At 44.2% G+C, this 22,993-nt stretch overlaps 2 protein-coding genes across 3 annotated transcripts; one reads left to right on the forward strand and one right to left on the reverse strand.

Annotated features, from left to right (window-relative positions):
- Positions 1-2,712: 2,712 nt before the first annotated feature.
- On the reverse strand, positions 2,713-5,809 carry TLNRD1 (talin rod domain containing 1). The gene has a single exon (XM_051796962.1). It carries the CDS (start codon positions 4,547-4,549, stop codon positions 3,482-3,484), a length of 1,068 nt encoding a protein of 355 aa, XP_051652922.1. The 5' UTR covers positions 4,550-5,809; the 3' UTR covers positions 2,713-3,481.
- A 127-nt stretch (positions 5,810-5,936) lies between these two features.
- Positions 5,937-22,314, forward strand: MESD (mesoderm development LRP chaperone). 2 transcript variants are annotated; one of them, XM_051796964.1, is made up of 3 exons: positions 5,937-6,208; positions 19,437-19,669; positions 20,424-22,314. In XM_051796964.1, exons 1-3 carry the CDS (start codon positions 6,089-6,091, stop codon positions 20,686-20,688), a joined length of 618 nt encoding a protein of 205 aa, XP_051652924.1. In that variant the 5' UTR covers positions 5,937-6,088; the 3' UTR covers positions 20,689-22,314. The 2 variants fall into 2 exon arrangements, with proteins under 2 accessions (XP_051652924.1, XP_051652923.1); XM_051796963.1 differs by lacking the exon at positions 5,937-6,208 and adding an exon at positions 15,052-15,243.
- The last annotated feature ends 679 nt before the right edge of the window (positions 22,315-22,993 follow it).

The raw sequence follows: 22,993 nt of genomic DNA on the forward strand, positions 1-22,993 counted from the left end.
AAACATGAATATACCTACTGAAATGTCTCGTATCAGAATTAATATTCTATAGGAATAAATTCCAAATAAATTAGCACAATATAAATTCTTTATAAATGTGGCACTATGGTATTTAAAATAGATGTATGTTCATATTTTATAGTGGAACCCCAGTCTTTCAGCTCATAAAATGCTACAATATGCATATGTATATATAGACATTTTCCTGTTAAACATTTAGTCAGAATGCATAAAAAGTTGTGCTTGTTTGTATCAAAAGCCTTTTTTTTTGACCTTTGTTGTGCTAATTACATGAATAGCACAGATTCTGACAGATACTCTCTTGAGCTGAGGCCAGGGAGCAGCTCATGACTCCCTTTGTGTGAGTTCTACTCTTGAAAGAAATGACTGAACATTTTGAACTGTTAAAATTACTATTGTTTTAAAATGTCACAGTAAGTTACTTTGGTGAATTTACTACTTGTATGTACATATATATATATTTAAGGAGCCTGTTAACTAAAATCATGGCCTGGCTACATTTCATATTTTATTTTATAAAACCAAACCCTTCCAAAACTCACACAGCTCAAAAGCAAAGGGAGATTTGTTTTCCTTCAGTGTTAAAGGACAAAGATACGTACTTATTTATATATTTATGCATGTACCTCACTTGAAAATATAATAAGAAAGGGGGAAAGAATCTGCAATATCCTTGTTAAAACAAAAATTGCACTAAACCACTTAAAACAAGATCTTGCCACAACAAAGATCGGCACTATCATCGTTAATAATATATTGCCTTTCATATGCAGAGGTAATAAGGAGGCTGTACTGTGATCCACATAACCTCAATAATGTATAAATGAATCAAAAAGAACCTAATTAGTTCAGCAGCACCAAAAATTATTAAGTAGAAACATCAAAAGAGCCAGTGGGACGCCACTTTCTTCTGTCAGACGCTGCAGAGCTGCCCTTCAGAATCCTCTGGTTTATGTCTGCAAGGAGGAGGCCTCACCAATGTAGGTCACAGTAACTCAAAGACCTGGAGTTAAAGGATGCCATGTGCCCTCTCTGCACAGCACTGCCCTGCAGCTCCTCAGCACCATCCCTGCACGTCCCACACGAAGTTCTGCACCATCCAGGATCTATGCAAAGGAAGGGTGGAGCTGGTTCCTCACCTCCTGTGTGCAGCCGCAGAAGATAGTACATCCTGAAAGCATTACGTGTGCTACAGTCCCTTTTTCCTCCTTCCCCACAGAGCCACTGCGGAAAAGGAGGAAGGGTCAACTGGGAGGGAGTCTCGGCTTCCACGGAAACACACTACGAGGCAAGGAGATACAAGGGACAGACAACTCCAAACACCACAGAGACACAGGACCTCTCCGTAGATGGCCTTGACCTCCTATGAATCCCTCTGGAGTCCTACAGCTGTTCCTGCCACACAGATGGGAAAACGTTTGTGCGTGCACACGTGAGAGCCTCTGAGGAAATACCTGCGGAGGCATCGAAGTCAAAGTTAGAACATCGTGTGCACGAATTTATTCATGAAAAAACAGTAAGAGTACTTTATACTTGTATACTACACCACACAGATGTGGACATCCACGCCTCTGCAGCACATACTGCTGGGTTCACTCCATTTAAGTAAAGCATCATGTGCAGGAGAAAAAATAATGCTATAAATGGAAGACCTTTCACTACTCCAGGGCTGTCCCATACCCAAAACCCAAAGGTTACCTTCTTCAAAGGAATAAATAGGACAGTACTTTTAACTTAAGTTTTAAGCTGTGGTAGCAACATTTTAAGGTGTGTTCTCCAATAGCTTTCAACACTGCTCAATTTGCAGAACCATTAAAAAAAACCACAATTAGGCAATGCAGCAGGGCAGTCAAACGAAACCTCCCTGCAGAAGACTTGCTCTTCTATTTACCTTTAACACAACATATAGAAGGCAACAGATCCCACGGGTCCACAAAGACTAGGCTGAAAAAATTCACCACTGCAACTGTTGGAACTACAGCAGTATGCTATGGTCCACTAAGGTGGACTCACTAAGGTCTGCCCTCAGTTCCCAAGGAATTCAAGTGGAGGTGGACTGGGCCTCAAAAGCTGGCTATCTTTTCCTGTAATCTATAACATCAACCTCAAACTGCTTTGACAGAAATCTCTACTGAGGAGTTCCAACACAAACCTCTGAAAAATACAGAGCCCACTCTGGTAAACCTTCACAATCCCGAGCAGACACACAGAACGCGCAGGGCCATCCAGCAGGGTGAAGTCTTTCAGGAAGTAATATGGAAAGTCACAGATTTAACACACAGATGGCCCACAACATCAGCAAGAGTTAAAACACAAAACTCAAAAGATAACACCGAATGCTGATAAAGACAAACAAAGCCAGGCTGTGCCCTGCTGCAGACACCACCAGCGCTCCGCAGAGCAATCCCAGTGCAGAGCAATCCCAATGCCAAGCAATCCAAGTGTACACAGCACTGCCCAGCTGTCCACAGATACAACTGGAGTAGCTCTGTCAGAGGCTTCTGAGGAGGAGGGGTAGTACTGGGGGAGGGACAGTATTTATAAAAATAAAAGAACTGAATTGAAGCCTGTATGCTGCTGTCTAGAACTCCAGTTACGTTTGTACCACCCATTCCCTGGGGGAAATGACATACAATGCAAACAGGCCTAGTTGTTCAATTATTCAAGTATTAAGAGATTCACAGAAAGGCATCTGAGAAACATAACATTTTAATAGATGAAATAAATACTCCAGTACATGCAAGATAAAAACTGACATTGGAAAAAAATTAAAAATCACTTTTGTTATAGTGTAATTTTGTTTGTTTGTTTAAACACTCACAGTAGCTTTTCCCCCAGTTTGGAAATCAACACATGGAAAACATAATCACAACCTCCAGTCCTTCCACTCCTACACACCAAATGCACTTCTAACCTAACACTTGATGCAAAATAAAAAAAGTCATACAAAACAAAAACAAACAAAATAGTAGCTACATCCATCATCTATGTGTTGTTGGGTTTTTTCATTTTTTTAAATGAGTGAGAACTGAGGTAACCTTTTTCCTGCACAACCGAACAGCAAAATTTAGAAGGGAAATTCGGAAGACAAGACAAGACAAACTTTAAAAACCGCACCCAGCGCGATTAAAGCTCTTTTTTTTCTCCTTTTTTTTAAGATACCCCCACCTCCCCAAATATAAAAACTTTGAAACAGTTATTACCATTTGTGTGAAGACCTTGTTGAATAAAGAAAAATTTATCTGCAGATACTTGCTTAACTTTAAAGTAAAGTAAAAAGAAGCCAAAACTGGCTACCTTTATTAGTACATATAGTTTGAATATGTTCTGCTTCTTCACCACACGAAATCAAAGGATTGGGCTCATCCAAGCAAATTCTTTGGTATACAAAAAAAGGGTGAGGAGGTGGGATATTATTTTCCTTTAGCAATGACTGGGATCTAAACAGAAGATGTGGGGGTTAATTCACAGAATTGGAGTTCACTGGCGGTAAAGTCCTGGGTGAAGATCTTTCTCTAAGTGCCTGAGATAGCAGGTTGCAACCATCGGAGACGGCGCAAGCTGAGTTCCTCAACCTTTCCCTGTAATCGCTCATTTTGGTGCTACTTTCGGGGTGTTGGGCTATATCCCTGAGGCATTGGGTCAGGAGCACACAAGCAGATACCACACTCATGGCTCCTCCTAGGATGGCAGTTTGCACAGCTTTGCCCTCTGGATTAATGGTGGCAGCTTTACCCAAAAACTGGGGCTCAGTGGCAAAGCCCACCAGAGCATAGACAGACTGCACCAAAGGTCCACTGAACAAGACGCACCGGTTCCTGGTCAGCTCGCTGGGTGAGGTCTTGACCTCCTTGACACACGCCAAGAGGGCAGAGGCGCTCGTGCTCATACATTTGACACTGAGTTTGAACTGCTCCTTAGCAAATTTATCCTTGGATTTCTCACTGGCCAGCACACAGGCATCTGTCAGGAATTTCAAGTTCTTGGACATGTTCTGAGAAACCTCCAGCAGGAGCTGAGGGCTCATATCTGCCAAAGGGGTGGTCTTCAAGACCCCGCAGCCGTGCTCCACCTCATGCCTACATCGGGTCACCTTGTAGCGATCCACCAAGCCAGGCATAGCAGGCTGGGCCCCCGGAGTCTCCACTGCAGCCAGGTAGGCAGCGTGGGCAGAGCATTCGGTCAGGGACACCACCAGCTCCCCCATCTCCATCAGGCTTTCCCCCACCTCCCCGAAGCGTCCCATGTTGAGCTGGCTCTGGACGTCATGGGTCAAGATGGAGAGTCCTTTGGTCCTGGCAATGATCGTGTCCCTGCACTTCTCAAAGGACTCACCGAAGACAGACAGACTCTCGGTGTTCACCGGCCTGGTCTCGCTCGACAGCAGAAGCAGATCGGCCACCAGTTGCATCTTGATCTTGCAGTGGTCGCAGATAGAGATGAGCTTCTTCCTCTGCAGGGAGCTGCTGCTGGGGATGCCGCCGCCGGAGACCTCGCTGCTGGACTTGCCGGAGCCACCGCTAGCCATAGCGCCGGGGGGGCACTCGCATGCCGCTCGCTACCCCGCTGCCGCCGCCTCCGCCGCCCGCGCAGTCCCGACTGAGCCCGGCAGGATCGCTCTGCCTTTTCCGCAACATCATTCCATTAATCGCCGGGAGGCAAGAAAAGGCTCTGGGCGCCGGGGCTGCCGCTGCTGCGGGGAGCGAGCTCGGCCGGGGCGCCCGCCCCGCTCCAGCCTCCGCTCCTACGGCGCTCCCGCGGCGGGGCGGCGCTCGCCGGGCGCCCCCGGGCCCCGGTCCGGCATCCTTTAGTTACAAATCTCTATTTCTTCCTTTCCTTTTCGCACGCTGGCTCGCCTTCCCTTCCCGGCACCCCGTCCGTGCTCGCCGGCCGCGGGGATCCTGCGCGAAGTTCCCTCCAGCAGCCGGAATCCCTCAGGGACGCGCCGCCGCCGAGCGGAGTTGGGGCAGGGGCGCAGCCCTCCAAGTTGCTACCGCGGCCCCGGCGCCTCCGGTCGGGGAGCGCCCGCCGGGCGCAGCTCGCAGGGGCCGGAGGGGCGGCGGCTGCGCACCATGTGCCGCCCCCGGCGCCCGCCGCGGCCCCGGCTCGCAGGAAGCGCCGCGGAGGGTGTGGCCCGCCCGCCCCGCACGGCCCCGCCGCGCACCCGCGGGGAGCCGGGCCGGGAGGGGAGAGGGGCACGGCGGGGAGCCGGGACACGGGGGACGGCGGGGGGGAAAAGGGAAAAAAAACAGAAGAGAGGAGGGTAAAAAAAAAAAAATAAAAAGCTCCACCGGATCCGGGTGCTGGGGCGGGCGGGCGGATCCGTTCCCCTTCCTTTGCCGCTGCCTCACTCCTTCCTGCCGCGATCATTCACGCGGCCGCTGCGCGCTCGGTCCCCGCCGCCGCGGTCCATCCCCTGCGCCCCCGGGCCCTCCTCGCCGGCTCCCGCCGTGGCCGCCGCCGCACCAACTTAGGCTCTTCCCGCAAACAAGGGTGGTGGCCGCGGGCTGCAGCCGCGGATGCTGCGACCCGCCCGGCCTGACGCTCCTCCTGCCATCTTCCCTGGCTGAGCCGCCAACTCCCAGGGAAAAAAAAAAATTAAAAAAAAAAAAAAGATAAAAAGAAGAAGGGGAGGAGATCTTCGTTTAAATTCCCTTTCTCAGGCTTTCAGACAAACTACTGGGAAGCGGCGGCTGCGACGCCGCTGCCAGCCAGACGCTGCACGGCTCTGGGGGAGCTCCCCCGCCCCGCTGCCTTTGCTGTAACCTCACTTGAGCCTATCGAAATCTTTTGTGCGGTGTCACCGCCCTTCGTTTAAATCCTGCCCTCCCCCCGTCGCCGCTCCGCGCCCGCCGCCGCTCGCTCCTCCCAGGCGGAGGGGGCAGCAGCGCCGGCACCGCCCGCCCGCCCGCCGCGGGCGCTGCCCCGGCCCCGCCGAGCGGGGCATTGCGGGGGCTCGCTGAGCACATAAACAACCGGGGGTGCTGGAGGGAGAGGCCGGTGGGAGAAATGCGAGAGGCAGCCGGAGAGCGCCTGCCGGGTGGGCGGCGGCGCGTCCTGCGCTCGGATGTCGGACTCGGAGGAGATGCCGCGGGGGAACGGAGGAGCCGCCCCCGCTCCAGCCGCCGGGGCTGAGACGCCCCGGGTGCCGCTCCCCGCCCGGCCCCTGCCCCGGGCAGCCCGCCAGGTAAGTGCGGCGTTCCGGTCGGAGCTCCCGTCCCTGTCCCGTGTCGGGATGTCCCGGCCCAGGTAGAAGAAGCCGCTGCGTGTGTCAGCCTGGGCGGGTCAGAGCCCGTGTCACCGCGGGCCCGCCGCGCCGCACCCCGCGGGGCTCCGGCTGCCCCAGGTGCCCAGCTGGCTGTCGTGAGTGCTGTACACACGGGATGGGGTGTTGCTGCATCTTTATTTACACAGAAATAGTGCCCTCAGCACTGGCCTTGACCCAGTTTTTAAACCAATGAAGATGAATTTGGTTCGTTCCTCTCGTGTCTCTGTCATCGTTTTCGAACACTGGTTACTGTTTGTTAGACTTCAGCAGAGAAAATGTAAACCTACTGACACTGCTGTGTACAGAAAGACTTTCTCTGGCCTGTTTCCATTCTGCAGCACATCAAGAACTTTATTAGATGGTTCTTGTCAAAGATGTTAACACACAGTAAATCTGAGGCATTCATGTAAATGCCATTAAACAGTAATAAAATTAAAATTACTAATTGGGCTGGAACAAGTTACAAGAAGATGGGTTTAATGCTGCCTGGGATGCTTCCAAAGGGAATGTATAGTTTGGTAAATGATGATGATAAGAACATTTATGTCCCACGCATCAGATTCTGTCCTGTTATGCAGTAAGTATCTCCATCAACATAATCCTGAACCCCATCAAATCAACACCAAATTAAAGTCCACACTGAAGTCACATCTTATGTTTGCTACATGTTTAGCTGCAGCTTAAGCTGCAGCTAAATAATAATATTATTTTTCTCCTTTCAATCAGAATTCCCTTTTTAAGTCAGGCTTCTAATTCTAGGCATTTAGAATGCATTTAGCAGCCTACAGAAATCCCGAAATACATTTGCCCCGATTCACAGTTAACATCCTGCTACAGTCATACTACTGCAAGGGTATAAGTGACCTTGAAATAAGTGGAAATTGGACCAAACTCCCTGCTTGCAGTTGCAGGCCAGATCCAGCGATGTTGTGGCACAAACCCAGCCAACCTAATGGATTCCATGCATTTATACATTTAAAGAGCTTCAGGTAATTTTATTTGTGTATATTTTCAGTCATTAACTAGGGGAACCCTTGGCTGCCTACTCGTAGAGTGGGCCGTGAGCAGGATGAACACAGATGTCAAAGTGGAGGGTTAACAGGATATACACATTTGGGGGGTGAGGGAAGGCCTTGCCATACAGCCAGGCTTGAGGAAAGGGGCAGATACTGGTCTATGGGTGTGTCGAAAATAGGGCAGTTCTCCACCCATCCCTCCTCACAAAAACAGTGTGAGGGAAATTTTGTTTACTTGAGTCAGATTATAGCAGTTGAAAGGAAGGTCATGATTTGGGCCTAAACAATTTTGGCTTACTGCCAGTAACTTGTTTTCAAAAGTATAAATAGGAATGATTTCAGAATACTCTGAAAAATAAAAATCAATGGGCTGAAGAATCCAGCTAAACTATTTCAAAAAGATTCCAGATATGTCCTTAAGTGAGGTGAGATAGTATACAGCACAAGGAATGCTTCTCATAAATATTAACCTAGTTTATCTTTAATGAGGATTGACTACATTTAATTAGGGTTTGAAAGACTTCATTTTAGAGAACGTAGGTCTCACCCCTGGCTAGAAGAGGTGTTACATGACCTAATAATCTTTTCCATTTTTAGATGCTGCTGCCTGCCATGATGATATGTGTGATTTGTACCATTCCCCAAGGACAAAGCGGAGAGATCCTTGGTTTGGACAGGTCCTGCTTGGCTCCTCCACCAGCCTTCTTCCACAGGAACACAGCTGGGCCTTAGCCATGGCCATTCCTATCAGCTGACAGGGCCACCAGAGCTCTTAGTAACTGCTATAATATGAAGCAAATATTCTTAGAGCTCCTTTAATCCATCCACAAGACTGATCCAGTGCTTATCAGCCTCAGTATTAGGAAGGGGGAAAACAGGTAATTATTGTCCTGTGTTGCATGTGGACAGCCTACAAGGCACTCTTGCCAAATGCCATTCTCCTCCCATAGTAGATCTGGGTGTTCAGCTCTTCTACATGAGTAACCTGACCTTTGCTGTTTGAAAAAAATAATGTAGAAATACCACCTTATTTGGTCATTTTTACCATGGAAGTGGCGTTTCCTGGAGCAGCTGCCTGTTAGATCCTTCCTACAGACTGCAGCCTGGCTGGGTACAAAATCACTCATAGTCTGGGTTTACCATGAACACAAAGTCTTATTCCAAAAGACAGTCTTGGAGGCAGATTCTCTTGGGCTGGTAATCTGAGCAGCATTGAGGATCAGCTAGTTACATGCTTTAAAGTGCCAGTACATGTATCTGTGTGATTTAGGAGGAAACTTTTACTCAGTCATGTTTGGGGTGGGTATTTCCTTCATAAGTGTTCTGCATATCTCTTTCAAGGAGAATGTGCGCATACCCATTTATTTCATGGCTGCTGGGTGCAGAGGTGAGCCACAGGACTTGGGCAGCTCACTGAATTGGTAGAAAGACCTGGAAGACATGAAAATCAGGTGGCCATGCTTGGCTTTAAAAAGATTTCAGTGACAGAGTCTAAATGAAATAACTCTCTGGGGTTCAAACCAGCAGGCATTTTCAGATACAAGGGATTAAAAGGCTTTTTAATGTGGCTTAGTAGTGTACAGAAGATTGGCTTACTTGTATGAGCTCTTCTTTTGTCACATTGATCTTTATTTTGCATTGTGCTTAGTACAACAGAAACTGGAGGCTGAAGTCTTCTTTCCTGAATCATCTGACATGACTTGACCCTTTTATTGCTTAGTAAAATATTTTTTTGTGAAGGAAGAATTGATTTTTTCCAGTGTAGCCACTGTTGAGTAATAGCTGAAGAATACCAGGTTGTAATAATTTTATGAACACTGTATGTGGCCAGGTTGGTGAGAGGAAGTTACTATACAGTGGGTTATGCTACTTTATATTACTTTCCTCTATGGATGTATTGATCTAACTTAATAGGGAGCTAGCTGATGAAGGAATAAAAGGCAATTCAGTGGTTCCCCTGTGTCAGCTATATGTGACTAAACCCATGAGGTGGTAATTACAGGAATGATAGCTCCAGTTCTGAGGGATGCAGCTGGTTTGTCTGGCTGCGCTAAAAATCAAAGGAGGATAGTTGGCAGAGACAGATGGAAGAAATAATTTAACACAGAGTCAGACTTTGCAGAAGAGGCTGGAAGAAGCTGGGCCTTCCTTCCTGCAGCAATGGAAAGGTAAGTCATACAGAAGGAAAGGCGAGTGTGTTAACTGGATTATTGTTCGTAGGATCTATTTTGTCTTAAATGTTTTGGTGCTAAGTAAGTGTTTTGTGGTCAGTACTTAGAGCCAGTACTTCATGAGAGACTAAAACTGTGAGGTTTGGGTCTGTCTCAAGTCTACAGAGGTAGCCATGGTTGATACACTGGGGATGCAACCCAAGAATTTGGTCTATGTGTAGCAAAAAAAGACAGCTGGAGATCTGGAGGAACATTTAACTGGGCACTTGGAACAGCAAAGTGCAAACAGCCACAAGTTTTGTTTCTTCTTCTGTTGTCTATAAATAAATGGCTTTTAGAAAAATGGGTGGGCTTTTGCATACAGGTTTAACCTTGGTGTTGTGATGTGGCACTTTGTGTTTGTTTTTTTTAATACAACATAGTCAAAAACACAGCATCAAAGGTAAGAACAAGTTCATTACATAGACACCAGTAATGTAAATATCCCAGTTGTGTCAGAATACTGGTTGGCTCCTGCTTCTCAGCTGAAAGATAATACAGCGAAAGAGGTTTTTGTTTTGTTGTCCTTTTCTTCACCATTTATTGCTCTGTTGTTTTCACCACTTGCCGTATATAATCGATTGCTTGTCCCCTGCTGTTACCATGGATATTTAATACATTGACATGGAAAAGAGACACATTTTTATGAAAAGGAAAATGCAACTACAAAACTCCTCTTGTGCCTGTGCCGTATTTTATGTGGATACAGCCAGTAATGGCTTTCTGCTTCATGTTCTTATCTACCATCTGCACATCTGGATATCCTCCTGTTGTGAGGCTGGTGCCTGGGAGAGCATTACGTGTGAAGGAGCTCCTTGTGTCCATTCTCCCTCCCCGGAGCAGGTGAGAAGGGCCAGGTGCAGGTTTGTAGGTCAATTGCTTTGAAACTCAGAAGCACTTAATGGAAGAGTGGTAAAAGCTGCTCATTCCAGTGGTCCAGTATAGACAAGAATCCAAGGCTCTCCCTTCAGACTCTTAGGTCTGGGTTTTTTGAGATCAAAAGAGAATGCAGTATTTTGAACAAAATGTGTAAGGGCCCACCCTTCCTGAATTGCACTTTTGGTGGTATGTTCTGTCCTCCAGCTGTAAGACACTACAGAAGGGTTTGGTTTCTCCCCTTCCTGTCCTTCTTGACTATGTATCATGAGAGAAATTTAATAGATGTTTTTACAGAAGTCTCTGATCCTACACTGCTCTCATTGTGCCTGATTGTTCAGTGAGGAGAGCTGTTGATCATTAACAGTTTAAGCCTAGCACCTCTAATTCATCAGAAGTTCATGTAATGTATTACTTACATTAGATGTAGGTGCCAAAACTGACCTGTAAACCTAAAATTAAATTGGGACTACAAAATTAATTTCATTTAGATTGCGAAAATTAGACTATAAATGGAATTCCTGTGGGAACTGTGCAAAGCTTCTTTGACATTGATTTAATGTAATTCTTTTCTTAATTGGGTAACTTTAAATTGTGTAACTGGTACATAGTTTTAACCAGCACAGATCTGTAGCAATTCTTGCAGTAAGATGAGTACTAACAGGAACATTCTGTGGTGTTTTTGAATTTAAGGATCACAGTGTATAGCTTTATTGCAGATGACTAGACAGTCAGGGGTCATGCTCACTCCCCAAACCTCATCAGATAGGTATTGATACGAAGCTGTCATGTCATTTGTTGAACATCTCCATCCAGTCAATATATTTTAATTTATAAAATGTGCATGCACAGGATAACACCAATTCAGGGTAAAGACTTATTTTATGGTAAAAACTGAATTCAGAATCTGAATTTCAAGTCATAACCATTAACACCTAATTTGGGAAAATTTTGAATTAAAGACTTAATTTTTCAAATTGGACCCAGGAATTCAAGGTCTGAGTAGCTCTAGAACAAAAATTCACATTCTCTTAATAGATGGCAAGTGTGTGTGCTTGTTTTATGCATGAAGTTAAATTGAGGGCTGAAATTATTCTGAATCATTCAAAGGTTCATGCTCTAGATGACAGCATATTCTGCTTGGTATGCTGCTAGTAACAGTATTAAATTTTCCTTTTTTTCTTTAGATTCAGCCATATTCTTGTTGGTTTTAAAGATAACATGTTCAGATCTGCTTCTTCAAGTTTTACTCTGCCTGTGAGTAAATTCAGAGGGCTGCATTAACACATGCACTGTCTGTGTATGAGAGCTTGGGCATTAGATTCTCTCTGCAGGGGAATGTTTAGGGCACTCGAGGTAATTTGACCTACGAAAACACTGATTTTGAATGTTTTACTGAAAATAACTCATAATATCCTGACACTCTGTAAAATGTATGACAGTGCTTTTAAGCAGGGAAGAATATGCTGAGTGCTGGGTCATCTCAGAACTTGCTTGAAGTTTTCTGGGGTCTGTTACTCAGCAAGTATTGTTTAGCACAGTATTGTCATGGTCCTTCTCTTTGTAGGTGCAAAAGCAGTTGTAGTGTTGGTCAGGCTGTGAAGAGCACAGCTGCACACCAGACCTCAATCATTTTAGTTTTCCGAAATAATCACTAAAAGGCTGCCTTGCACAACACCTAATTCATCTGGGCACTATTAAACATCCTTTTGTATCAGTAGAGTTCTTAAAATGAATTAATTCTTCCAGACACAGCATGTGCTCATAGCAGGCAGCCCTTGCATGTTCATTCTCCCTTCGGCATGCTTAGGTCTGATCTTCTCATCTTGTAGGTTTAATGTCTTAATTGTCTATATATGTCCTTCCAAGAAGGCACTGCCCTTTCCTTGATGAAGTCAAGTTTTTTTTCTTTCTAAGGTTTCATTCCAAGGAATGTCAAGGAACAAGCTTTTAAGACCCTACTGTACTGTATTTGCAAAGAAAAGTAAAATGTGACAAATAGGAATACACTTTAAAATGGAAAATCGTACCACCAGCAAAGACTTGAGAGAGCTTTTGGCAGCTAAAAATATATGCACATTCTTCTCCCAGCTCATAAGAAAAAATGGTACGGGAAATTTGCACAAATACAGTTCCAAAAAGGAAAAAGAGAAAGAGAATCCTTCATTAACAGAAACTTAGAACATCCTGAATCCTCTCATATTACAGCTTGACCCAACCCTATTCAATAATGAAAACAGTTTACATCAAGAGGGGGAGGTAGATTTGCCTTTCTGGTAAGGTGTAACTTTATAATTGAAGATACTACTAATAAAATGTGCGTGTTGCAGAAGCAAAAATGAGTCACAGCTTGAGACCTTCCCTGGCTTGACTAGATGGGACTTTAAGCTACAAGATAAAGCATTATATGCATTACTTTTGCAATCTACAATGAAAGTAGCCATCTATTATTGGATATGTTCTGTATTGCAATCATAATAGTGTTAGCTGCTAGGACCATAAAAACTGTTAAGGGATATGAAAACGCTTAAGCTATAAAAAGCATATTTGTATGATTCTGTAGATGCTCTGATCAAAACACAATGTGCTTCAATAAAAAGAAAATGCAATTTAATTTTCTCCTGTCAGTGATAACATGTTCCATGGCTTTTGTTTCCTGCATGGGAAAGAGGAACAGCAGAGAACAGAGGCTGAACAGGTGTTTGTCCTGCAGCTGAACCCACAACGGGCAGACTTTGTGGGTTCTGTCTTCCTGGACACAGAATTTTGGCTGAACAGAGAGAGTTGCAAGGTCAGAGTCAAGCACGGAAAATATTTCCCTTTCAAACTAAAGCTTTTATGTGCACAACAAGGAAATGTATAGTGTCGTTCGGTGCAGTGCTGGATATTCCTAACAACTTGTTCGCCTACCAAAGCAAAGTAGATTACTTTTGAGGTCCATATCTGAATGTAGTTTCAGATATTAAAGAAAGTAAGTTGGGTTGGTTTGTTCTAATAAGAAAAACAGAATTGGAGAAAGTATTTCCTAGCAGAAGTGCACTGAAAGTATTTTATGTGGTAAGTCCAGCATTCCAAGATTGAATCTTTAGTCTTTATTTTTTTCCAGTGAATGTACACATGATCCAGTAATAACAAAAGTTAGCAGAAACATATTTTAGTAAAACCTCATTAATCAAGGCAATCTGATATAGTATACCTGATATTCATTATATTTAATGAGAAATCACTGAGCAAATGTGCTCATTAGTTCCTTAGGTATTGGACAGCTCTGTGAGAGGTCCTTGTCTAAGCCCTGTTTCATGGACTGTACATTTAACAAGCTCCACGAATACCTCTGGGCTAACTGCTTCCTGTTCCTCGGGCACTGGCAGTGTGTCTGAAATGTTATAAAACGCGTGGAGGCTGCAGACCAGGCTGGTTGTTTATGGGGGTGCTGAAATCTTGGATTCCACATCCTCCTGTGCTGTTTCTCATGCTATGTGTGCTTTTGGCAAGGTGCTGCTTCATGGGCCCTGTCTCCCTGGCATTCACAAGCCGTGTGGCCCTTCAGTATCTGATCACTTCAACAGTTAGTCCAGGCTTTGAAAAGCCTCCTCAAACTCACACCCCTGCCTACTGACTGCTTTTATTTTGTATTTGCATATTGTGCCCATAAGGGCAGTGGGCTCCTGGTTCATTGTAGGGTTGAAACTATATGATCTGGGGTTGAAACTAAATGATCTCCAAAGCCCCTTCCAGCCCAAACCGTTCTATGATTACAGGACTATATACAGTAACAGAATTGAGGTTGAACTGTTCGCTCAGTAGAATTAGTTCCTCTGCTCTGAACCTGATCCACCTTGGATGATGGAATGGAAGAGCAGTCTGTTCACTTAATCAGCCTGAGTATATTAATTGTAGTCAGTAACTGTACCAGTAGCAGTAACAGGGGTGGTTCCTTGAATTCCCAAGTTTAAACTTCTTGGAGTCCAAGGTGAAAGCCTGAAGAGAAGATGGTGCTATTTGTAATTAAAACAGCTCCCATGTGGGGAAAAAAAAAGTAGATTGAAATTGAAACAAGGCTATGTGGACATCCATCCGTATAATTTGGTTGAGATAATGGAAAAATAGTCTGTACAAAGAAAAACCCATTTTTTTGTGGTGGTGGTCAGATGTTCTGAAGTTGTAAAACAGCTTTAAATTTAATAATTTTCTAAACCTAGTATAGATGAGACACGAGTCAAAATCAGAGGACTCATGCGATGGGCTCGGTTCCTATCACATCGATTAGCCAAGACGATACTTTTCGTCCTGCTCTAAAAAAAAAAAAAAAAAAGAAGGCAACAAGAAACAATCACAAGCTTAGATCCCAGGAGCTGGGCCATCATTTATTTACTCATTTTAAACCCCGACAATGCCCAGCGTTCGCTCCCTGCAGGGCCGCGCCCGGGGGCGGCACCGCGGGGAGCGGCGCTTTGTGCCGGGACAGCGGCACCCGGGGCAGGCGGGGGGGGGTCCGCTGTCCCCCTCAGCACCGAAGAGCCGCCCTCGCTGCGGGGCAGCCGCTGCCTCCTCCTGTCCCGAGCCCCTGCCCCAGTCCCGGCCGTGCCCGCCCCGCTCCACCGCCTTCCCCGCTCCTCCTCCCGGCCCGGCCGCGCTGCCCCCGCCCATAAGGCGGCCGGGGCCGCCTTCCCGACAGCGGCAGAAGATGGCGGCGGCCGCGGGCTGGGCGCTGCTGGCCCTGGCGCTGTGTGCGAGCGCGGCGGCCGCGGCCGGAGGGCCCGAGGGGAAGCGGCGGGCGGGGCCGCCCAAGAAGAAGGACATTCGGGACTACAACGACGCGGACATGGCCCGGCTGCTGGAGCAGTGGGAGGTGCGGGAGGGGCCGGGACCGGCGGCGGGACCACGCGGAGGGAGCCCCGCGGCTGCCGAGGAGCGGGGCCGGCCCCACGCTGGAGCGGCCTCGCTGCCGGGCCCGCAGGGGTTGGCGGCCCCGGGCCTGGTGGTGACCGGGAGGGCGGGATCCCCGAGCCCGGTGCAGGGTGGCAGGTGGCGGTTTGTTCCTTCCGAGCCTCTGGGTCCTTGTGGGGGGGTTGCAAAGTCCGGGCGAGGGCCACAGACGCGTCTGCTGGCGGAGCTGCCCTCAGCCTGCCCTGCCGCCCTGTCCCGCTTCCCGGCCATCGGTGCACGCCAGCAGCCTGGGCATCTTAAAAATCAGGGGTTTTTAGAGTATTGAGGATTATTCATTTTGCGACCGAGGGGGTCATACCAGGAGGAATATTCATTTCACGTTTACGTGAATGGATATGTAGTGGTATTGGTTTTGTTGGTTTTCTTATCGCTCCTCGCAGTAAAGGCTTCTCATTCCAGCTCTCTTCGTCCTCCTTCACCCCCATCATCCCACTGCCTTAACTTTCCTTGGTTTCCCATCACTCTCTTCTCCATGTGGTTGTCATGCTACTGTTCAGTTCCTTTCACTATTTTGTCTTCCATCATCTTCTGTTAAATGCCAGAGCACTCATCACTGTCATTTTCTCTTTCCCGTGAGGTTTTTTCATGGAATATGTTGCACAAAAACTGAAGGAAATAATGGAGTGAAAACTTCTGTTTCCAATAACACCAGTTACAGCTGTAAGTCAAGGTGGAGAAGTAGGTTTTGAATGTGAAATGCAGTTGAAGTAACTTCCGTGAGAAGTAAGGATGCTTGCCTTGGTCCTGGTTTGAAGGCTGGGGACTTGTTCATCCCATGGACTGTTACTGTGCATCTGCCTTTAGGAAGGGAGGTTCTTAGAAAATTGAGTTAAAATTTGAAATAAAATCAGAAAAAAACCTCAAAGTTTGCCTTTCTGTTACTGGGATCAGCCAAGGACCCAGTAGTCCTAGCTGCTAAAAAATCAGGGCTTAAATGATAATATTGCCCAACTTCAACCAAATTTGGCATTGTAGGAAACAGTCTTACAAGATGAGCATCTCTGAGTTTGAGCCAGATGCCTGGATGAAAGGGAGGCTCAGGTTAATGCTGGTGTGAGACTGATTGTAGTTTTGTTTGTGCCCTGTGGCACACAGGTCAGGAGGCTGTTGAGGGTTTTTCCTCTTCAGCTGGAGCAGGTCTCTGATCCAGGCCACCATGTGCAGCACAAATGCTTGTGGCCACGTTGTGTGCAGATGTGGCAGAGTGGCTGTGGAGTTGCTGCTCAGGCTGGTGTTGCCTCTGAGGAGAGACACAGAGAGCAGAGCCCCAAAAGAACAGAGTTATTACTGAGGCAGGGCTCAACAATTAAGGGCTGTTTGGTCTCTGGGATGGTCAGCTGCATGGCATTTTGCCTGGTGGGAGTCAGGATGCACAGGGACCATGAAAGACTTGAGGGGGTGGTGGCTGGAGGACAGAGGAGAAAAAAGGGCATGAGTGCACTTGATGGAGTAGGATGAGAAACAAAGGGGCCATTGTGAATTTGGATAAGAGCAGGAATTATGCTCGGGAGTGAGGGGCACAGGGCATGGAACTGTACAGAATCAATTCAGTAGAGTGAGATGACTTCTTATATTTTTTATTTCTCAGGCAATTCATTTAAAACCACTGGAGGATGGTGGCTATAACATACCTGGGTTTGGCCATGAGCCTGGTGAGGCTGAGGCTGTGTCTCCAGCAGCCTTCCCAGCAGGAGCAGCCACCTCTCTGTGCCGGCTCTCGTGCTGCCCCTTGCACCATGTGCATGACTGCCTGGTGATCCAGGAGAGTGATCTAGTGGAAAACGAGTATAGGGAACAGGGAGAAGAGGCAGAGGCACTTCAGCAGCTTAGTTGCACAACTAGAGCTTGAAGGAAGGCACTGAGGGATTCCCCTCATGGAAGGGGACTCTCCAGAAGCCTTGAGTCCTGGGGAGCTGGAAACAGAACTGAGAATCTGGTCCAGAGGTCTCTCTGTTACTGAAAGGTCACGTGCTTTAAATAGTTCATTGTTGTTATAAGCTCAGGGTTTCTCAGGCTTGACTCTGAGCTAAGGTCATTGGATAGGTGGAGGAATTTAGTGACATGTTGCTAATGTTTTTAAATATAAAAATCCAGGGCATTTATGAGAAATGTGTGAGAATGGAGAGCTGAGGGGAGGAGCAAGGGAAGGCATATGTAATTATTACTGTGTCTGTAATGCTTTCCCTCTGGAACCTCATGCTACTGTTAAAGTGAATGAGTCTGCTAGACTTTTCAAAGGAAAAGCTTACGCTTCCAGGTTTTTACTTTGTAAATAGCTTTATAAACACTAAACAGCATGATAGTTGGTACAAGATCAAGAAAAGAATTGTCATTTAAGGGAGCTTTTGACAGCTTCTCATAATAGTTCCAATCAAATGGTAATAATACAGCTTTAGAAGCATTTAGTTGAATAGTTCAGGGAAAAATAGGTGGTGTGTGTTAGTAGGTTGTGTTGTCACTAAATCCGAAGTCAGTTTCTGTATTGCATAAGGAGTATTTGGAAACGTTTCTTTCTGCCTTTCTCTTTCAAAACTGTGAAATAAGCTGGCTTTGCACTAGCCAAACCAGACTAAATTAAGGATCAGTTTGCTTTTAATTCTGAAGAACGTTTTTCATTCAATCATGTAAGATTTTGTATTTTTAGTGTACTTCACCAATCTCAGCATTTTCCAGCTTCCTCCAAGATAAGTAATGTTCCCACTTACTGAGAGCAGTGGGACTTTCCTGGGGCTCTCCTTTCCTCCCAGTTCACTTAATATGAAAATTTCAAAGGCATGTGAACTACTTGAAGGCATTTCAGACTTGCAAAATTGAAACAGATATTTAGTAAGGAAAGAAAGGATAAAATCTAAGGCTTCTACAACTTTTGTTCGGTGGTACCTAAACTTTAGACATGCTTGTCAGGAAGACAACAAACTCCATGGAAATGAGGTGGGGAAAGAACATAAGTCACTTGTATAAAACTTTAACCTTTAAAGGCTATGGTGTTGTAGGAGGATGATGTTGGGTTTGTGTACATGCCTGTGCAGAGATGTGAGGGTAATGCATACTAAGTCCTAAAAATCAAGCTTGGCTCCTGACCTTTGAGGCCTCTGAAGGGGATATCTTTAGATATTGCTGCAGTTCATGTTCCTAATAGTCATGTGTATTTGAAGTCATGACAACACCTAAAATATCTGCCTTAATTCCTGCTTATTTACTAGTGCTTGGGTGGATGCCAGTGTAAGACTTATGGGTTTTTCTGTTCTATTTTTTGCTTTTTAATTCTATGATACAAACACTGTCTAAGAAATCAAGTTCTGGCTTAATGTAGGTTGTCACTATATTCACTCCTCTGTTGTGAGCTGTTTCAAGGGACAGCAGTTTGAATTGTGCCTTTCTAAATATTTAAATGCCTGTCAGCCTCAGCAAAGTCATCAAGAGGGGTTTCTTTTCTTTTTTGTAAGAGTGATTTATTCTTGGTGATTATGTTGTCAGACTGTGAGCTGCATCTGTGCATTAGAAAAGTCATGAAACCTTTAATAAAATCTTCCTGTGGCATGAACATTGAAAATCTGAATTCATGTGGTTTTATTTATTTAAAGAAACAAAGAAAGGAAAATTAAATTCTCAAGCAATTGCATGATTCCCAGAGGTGAGTTTTGACCTCTGAAAGCAAAATGCAGATGAATGATTTTTTGTTTATGTGTATACAAGGGTTTTTTATTGTGACTTTCTTATTTCATCTCATATACTTAATACATTTTTGTGAAACTGTGAAGAAAAAAAAAGTGTTATTTTATGAATTTCCTAGGTGGAATTGTATTGAATTAGCCTTGAGGCTGAAATATTTCTCAGTACATGGTAAAATGAAATTCTACCTGTCAATACAAAAATGTGTATCATTTTGAGGGGAGGGTTATAAATGGAAAGAGCACTCCTGGTGAAGTTCCTGAAAAAAAAGTCATTGTTTCTTTTGGTTCCAAAATCTCCATCATTAAACTAAAAAATATTTTGTCAAAAAAAAGTTATTTTCTAAGCAAAGAAATTTCAAAAAAAAAAGAACATCCTGTTGGAACAACTTAATTTAAAGCCTCCTTGTCCTTTTCAAAACAGAAAGATGATGACATCGAAGAGGGAGATCTCCCTGAACACAAGAGGCCTCCAGCACCAATAGATTTCTCAAAAATTGATCCAGGCAAGCCTGAAAGCATCCTGAAGCTGACAAAAAAGGGGAAGACTTTGATGATGTTTGTCACGGTGTCGGGAAATCCCACAGAAAAGGAGACAGAAGAAATCACCAGCTTGTGGCAGGGCGGCCTCTTCAACGCCAACTATGACGTGCAAAGGTAAACTGTGATACACAAGGATAAAGTTCCTGCCTTTGCAGAACTCTTGTTTCTTTCTTCCTGAAAACCTTTTGAACTGTTCATCCTGTGTCATTCCCCACCTCCATAATCCCTTACTATTTATTTGTTTCTGTATCACTTTATATTCCAATTTGTTTCAAGTCAGGCTACAAAACCACTAGTGTGGTGCACAAATCTTTTCAGTGCTTACACATGGTGTGTGTATATATAGCCTGGATTCTTTTTTTCTCATTACTTTTCAGCTATTTATCAATTTTAGCTGCTGTAGTTTGCCTTTATGTGCATAGTGGAAAACATCACACTTGGAAGACTTGTCACCACAAAAGGCCTTTTGTTCCCCTGGCTAAAAAATGTGACTTTTTTTTTTCCTTTCTCTCAGACAGAGGGGATCATTTTGAAACAGGAGAATGTTGCGCTCTTGTATTGAGGCTGAGAAGGGTTGCAGAAAGTGTATAAAGCAAATTCAGTGCTCATTAGTAGATTTTACATAGTCCCAAATTAGTTCTTAAGTTTTCTTCATATAAAGAAATAAACTATAAACTTATAAACTAATACAATTCATTCTTAAACATCCTAGACGATTGTTCTCTTGTCCCTATCCCCAGGCAACAACAAGACCAGCATCTTTCTCTTAAATGTGTGCCTCAGTTGTGGAGGTGCTCTGAATTAAGCAAATGCTGTAGTATTTGAAAAGCACAGAGTTAACTGAAAAAGATATGGGTCTTTCCTTTAGGTTTATTGTTGGCTCCAATCGGGCCATCTTTATGCTCCGTGATGGTGGCTATGCCTGGGAGATCAAAGACTTCCTGATAAATCAAGAAAGGTGTGCGGATGTCACTCTGGAAGGTCAAGTTTATCCTGGCAAAGGAGCAGATGAAAATGAGAAAGGGAAAAACAAAACGAAACCTGAAAAAGCAAAGAAGAAAAAAGATGCTGAGAAGAAATCCAGTAGCATTAAAGAGGACAACCGAGCGACCCAACAGAGAGAGGAGCTATGACGGACGCGTTACCCAGACTGAACCCTGCTCTGCTGCTCCTTGGAGGGAATCTCCTTATGAGTCCTGGGGTTTGGGGGGTGGAGGGGAGGAAGCAGAGACTACTGAGGTTTAAATTTTTGTGTTGAAATTCACCAGTTTACTCCTTACTGTTGGCCATTTGTTTAGTTACGGGAAAGATGACACTTCATACCGGCAATTGACTACTTTAGTTTGTAATTTTTTTATGCTTTTGTTGCTGTTTAAAATTAACATACGAATCTGTGTGTCTAACATCAAACTTAATTTAAGTGAAAAAGAAGAATTATGGTCTCAGAATATGCTGATGTTCATCTGTAGATATCCACCTTGGATGTGCAGGTGGGTCATTGATTCGCAGCTGCTGTCAGACAGCCAAGTGCAGTGCGAAAGGATTCTCTTGGAAGCCAGTTTGACAGACTCAGCTGGTGCAAAACTCCCAAAGTTGCAAAGAACAGTGTTACAGTGGCCAAAGATGCCTGAAACTACAGGGTTTAGGACATGTCTGGTTAGACTGCTTGTTTATTTAAAATAAACTTAATCTGTTCTGTCCCAAGAAATCCTTGGAAGTTCTAAGGAGCATGGTAGAAGCTAGGCAGGTACTAGGCTAATGCACTCCAAATCCATGCAGAAAGGAGATTCTGTGCCCTTCAGAAGTTAATGGAATTACAGCACCTGCATGAGCAGTATTGGGGTGAAAGGAAAAGCCAAATTTGGGGCATTCAGAACTGTGCCTGTGGAAGCAAATGTTATGTGTGCCCTGTTACCCAGATGGCGAGTGAAAAGAAATAGCTTTAACTCGGAAGTTAATTTGGTTTATTGATTTAACGGTTTGTTTAAATATTTGAAAAAGCTCTAGTCACAATACAGAGTTAAAATTTTAGTTAGACATATCACTTACTGATGCTTAATAACCAGATTTGGGTTTGGATTTGGTTTTTTTTTTGGTACAAATTCCTGACTGATGTGATTGATTGTAAATGACCACTTGATTTGAATACTATGAAGTTTGATGTATGGGAGCAAATACTTTATATAATTGGGAAGGTTATGTTGTTTCAGAACGTATTCAGTCAAAAACATTGCTTAGAATTGTTTGCCTTCTGCCTTACTCTCTGTTAGGGACTAAATGCACCTAGTAGTATGGTCCACATAATTTTCCAGAGGATGAGCACAGTATTAACTGTCTTCATTCGATGCTAGTAAGAAGTTACTTTAACTCTTTATTTAAGGTGCTAAAATCCAAGTGTTTTGGATAAAAGGTCCTACTTGAACCATAATGGTTGACCTTGTGGAATACTTCAGTATCAAAAGTACGAAACTGTGTTTGTTCTAAAATAAAAGATGTCACTAAACTTACTGTTTCACAGAGTAGTAAACCTTTTAAATAATTCTGCATTTGGTTAGGTATTCCAGGGGCAGACTAACTCATTTTTGGTTTCTGTATGTAAGGACTAAATGATGCTGATGAAGGTTCCGGGTGACCCATTTTATTTAATTTTAATTATATTTGTGTGAATTTAGGATTAAAGAAACCTTTCCAGCTGCACTTCATTAAATAGGTCTGTGCCTGTTTGAATGGAAAAATTAAAATCATGTGTTTCTTCAGGATTAACTGTATTAATTTTTATATTCTGCTATTAATCCGGATGTGTAGCGGAGTTGAGAAGTCTCAGTAGATGTTTGGGTAGGAGAGATGTGCAGTCCATTTCTTGTTCATAACTAATTTATGATTTAGTCACATATTCTGGGTTTGCACCACCATTTTTAAACAGTATTGCTTCTCATCTCAAGAGAGGAACAGAGGTGAGATGAAACTTTAAAATTGAAATATTAATGATTTTTTTTCTTTTTATAACTTAAATCTGTAGTATAGAGATGACAATTCAGATTTTGATCAAAACCACTGAAAATGCAGTTTTTGTAGTTCTCATGTTACGAAACATAAACATGATTTTTTTTTTTTTTTGACAAATTTGGTTTGAGAATGTTTGAGAAACAATTACTGCACTATAGCTATAGCCTAGCTTTTGAGAATAGATACTTTAGTCATTCATAAATCTACATTTACAGTAGGTTGGGGTTTTCCCCTTTGTAGTTAAAAGAAGCTTTGTCAAAATTGAACCAGGCACTTGACCAAGTTTTTTTGTTTGATTGTTTCTGAGTCATTAAGTTGCCTATGCCAAATGCAGGTACGTCTTGTGCCCCATAGCTTATTAAAATGTCAAAGTGTTTAGGTTTGTTTGGGTTTTTGTTTGTTTGGGGTTTTTTTTTTAGGTTTTTAATAGGT

Source organism: Manacus candei, unplaced genomic scaffold (assembly GCF_025592945.1).
Source record: "Manacus candei isolate 608988 ecotype Guabito, Panama unplaced genomic scaffold, ASM2559294v1 h1tg000046l, whole genome shotgun sequence".
Lineage (NCBI taxonomy): Eukaryota > Metazoa > Chordata > Aves > Passeriformes > Pipridae > Manacus > Manacus candei.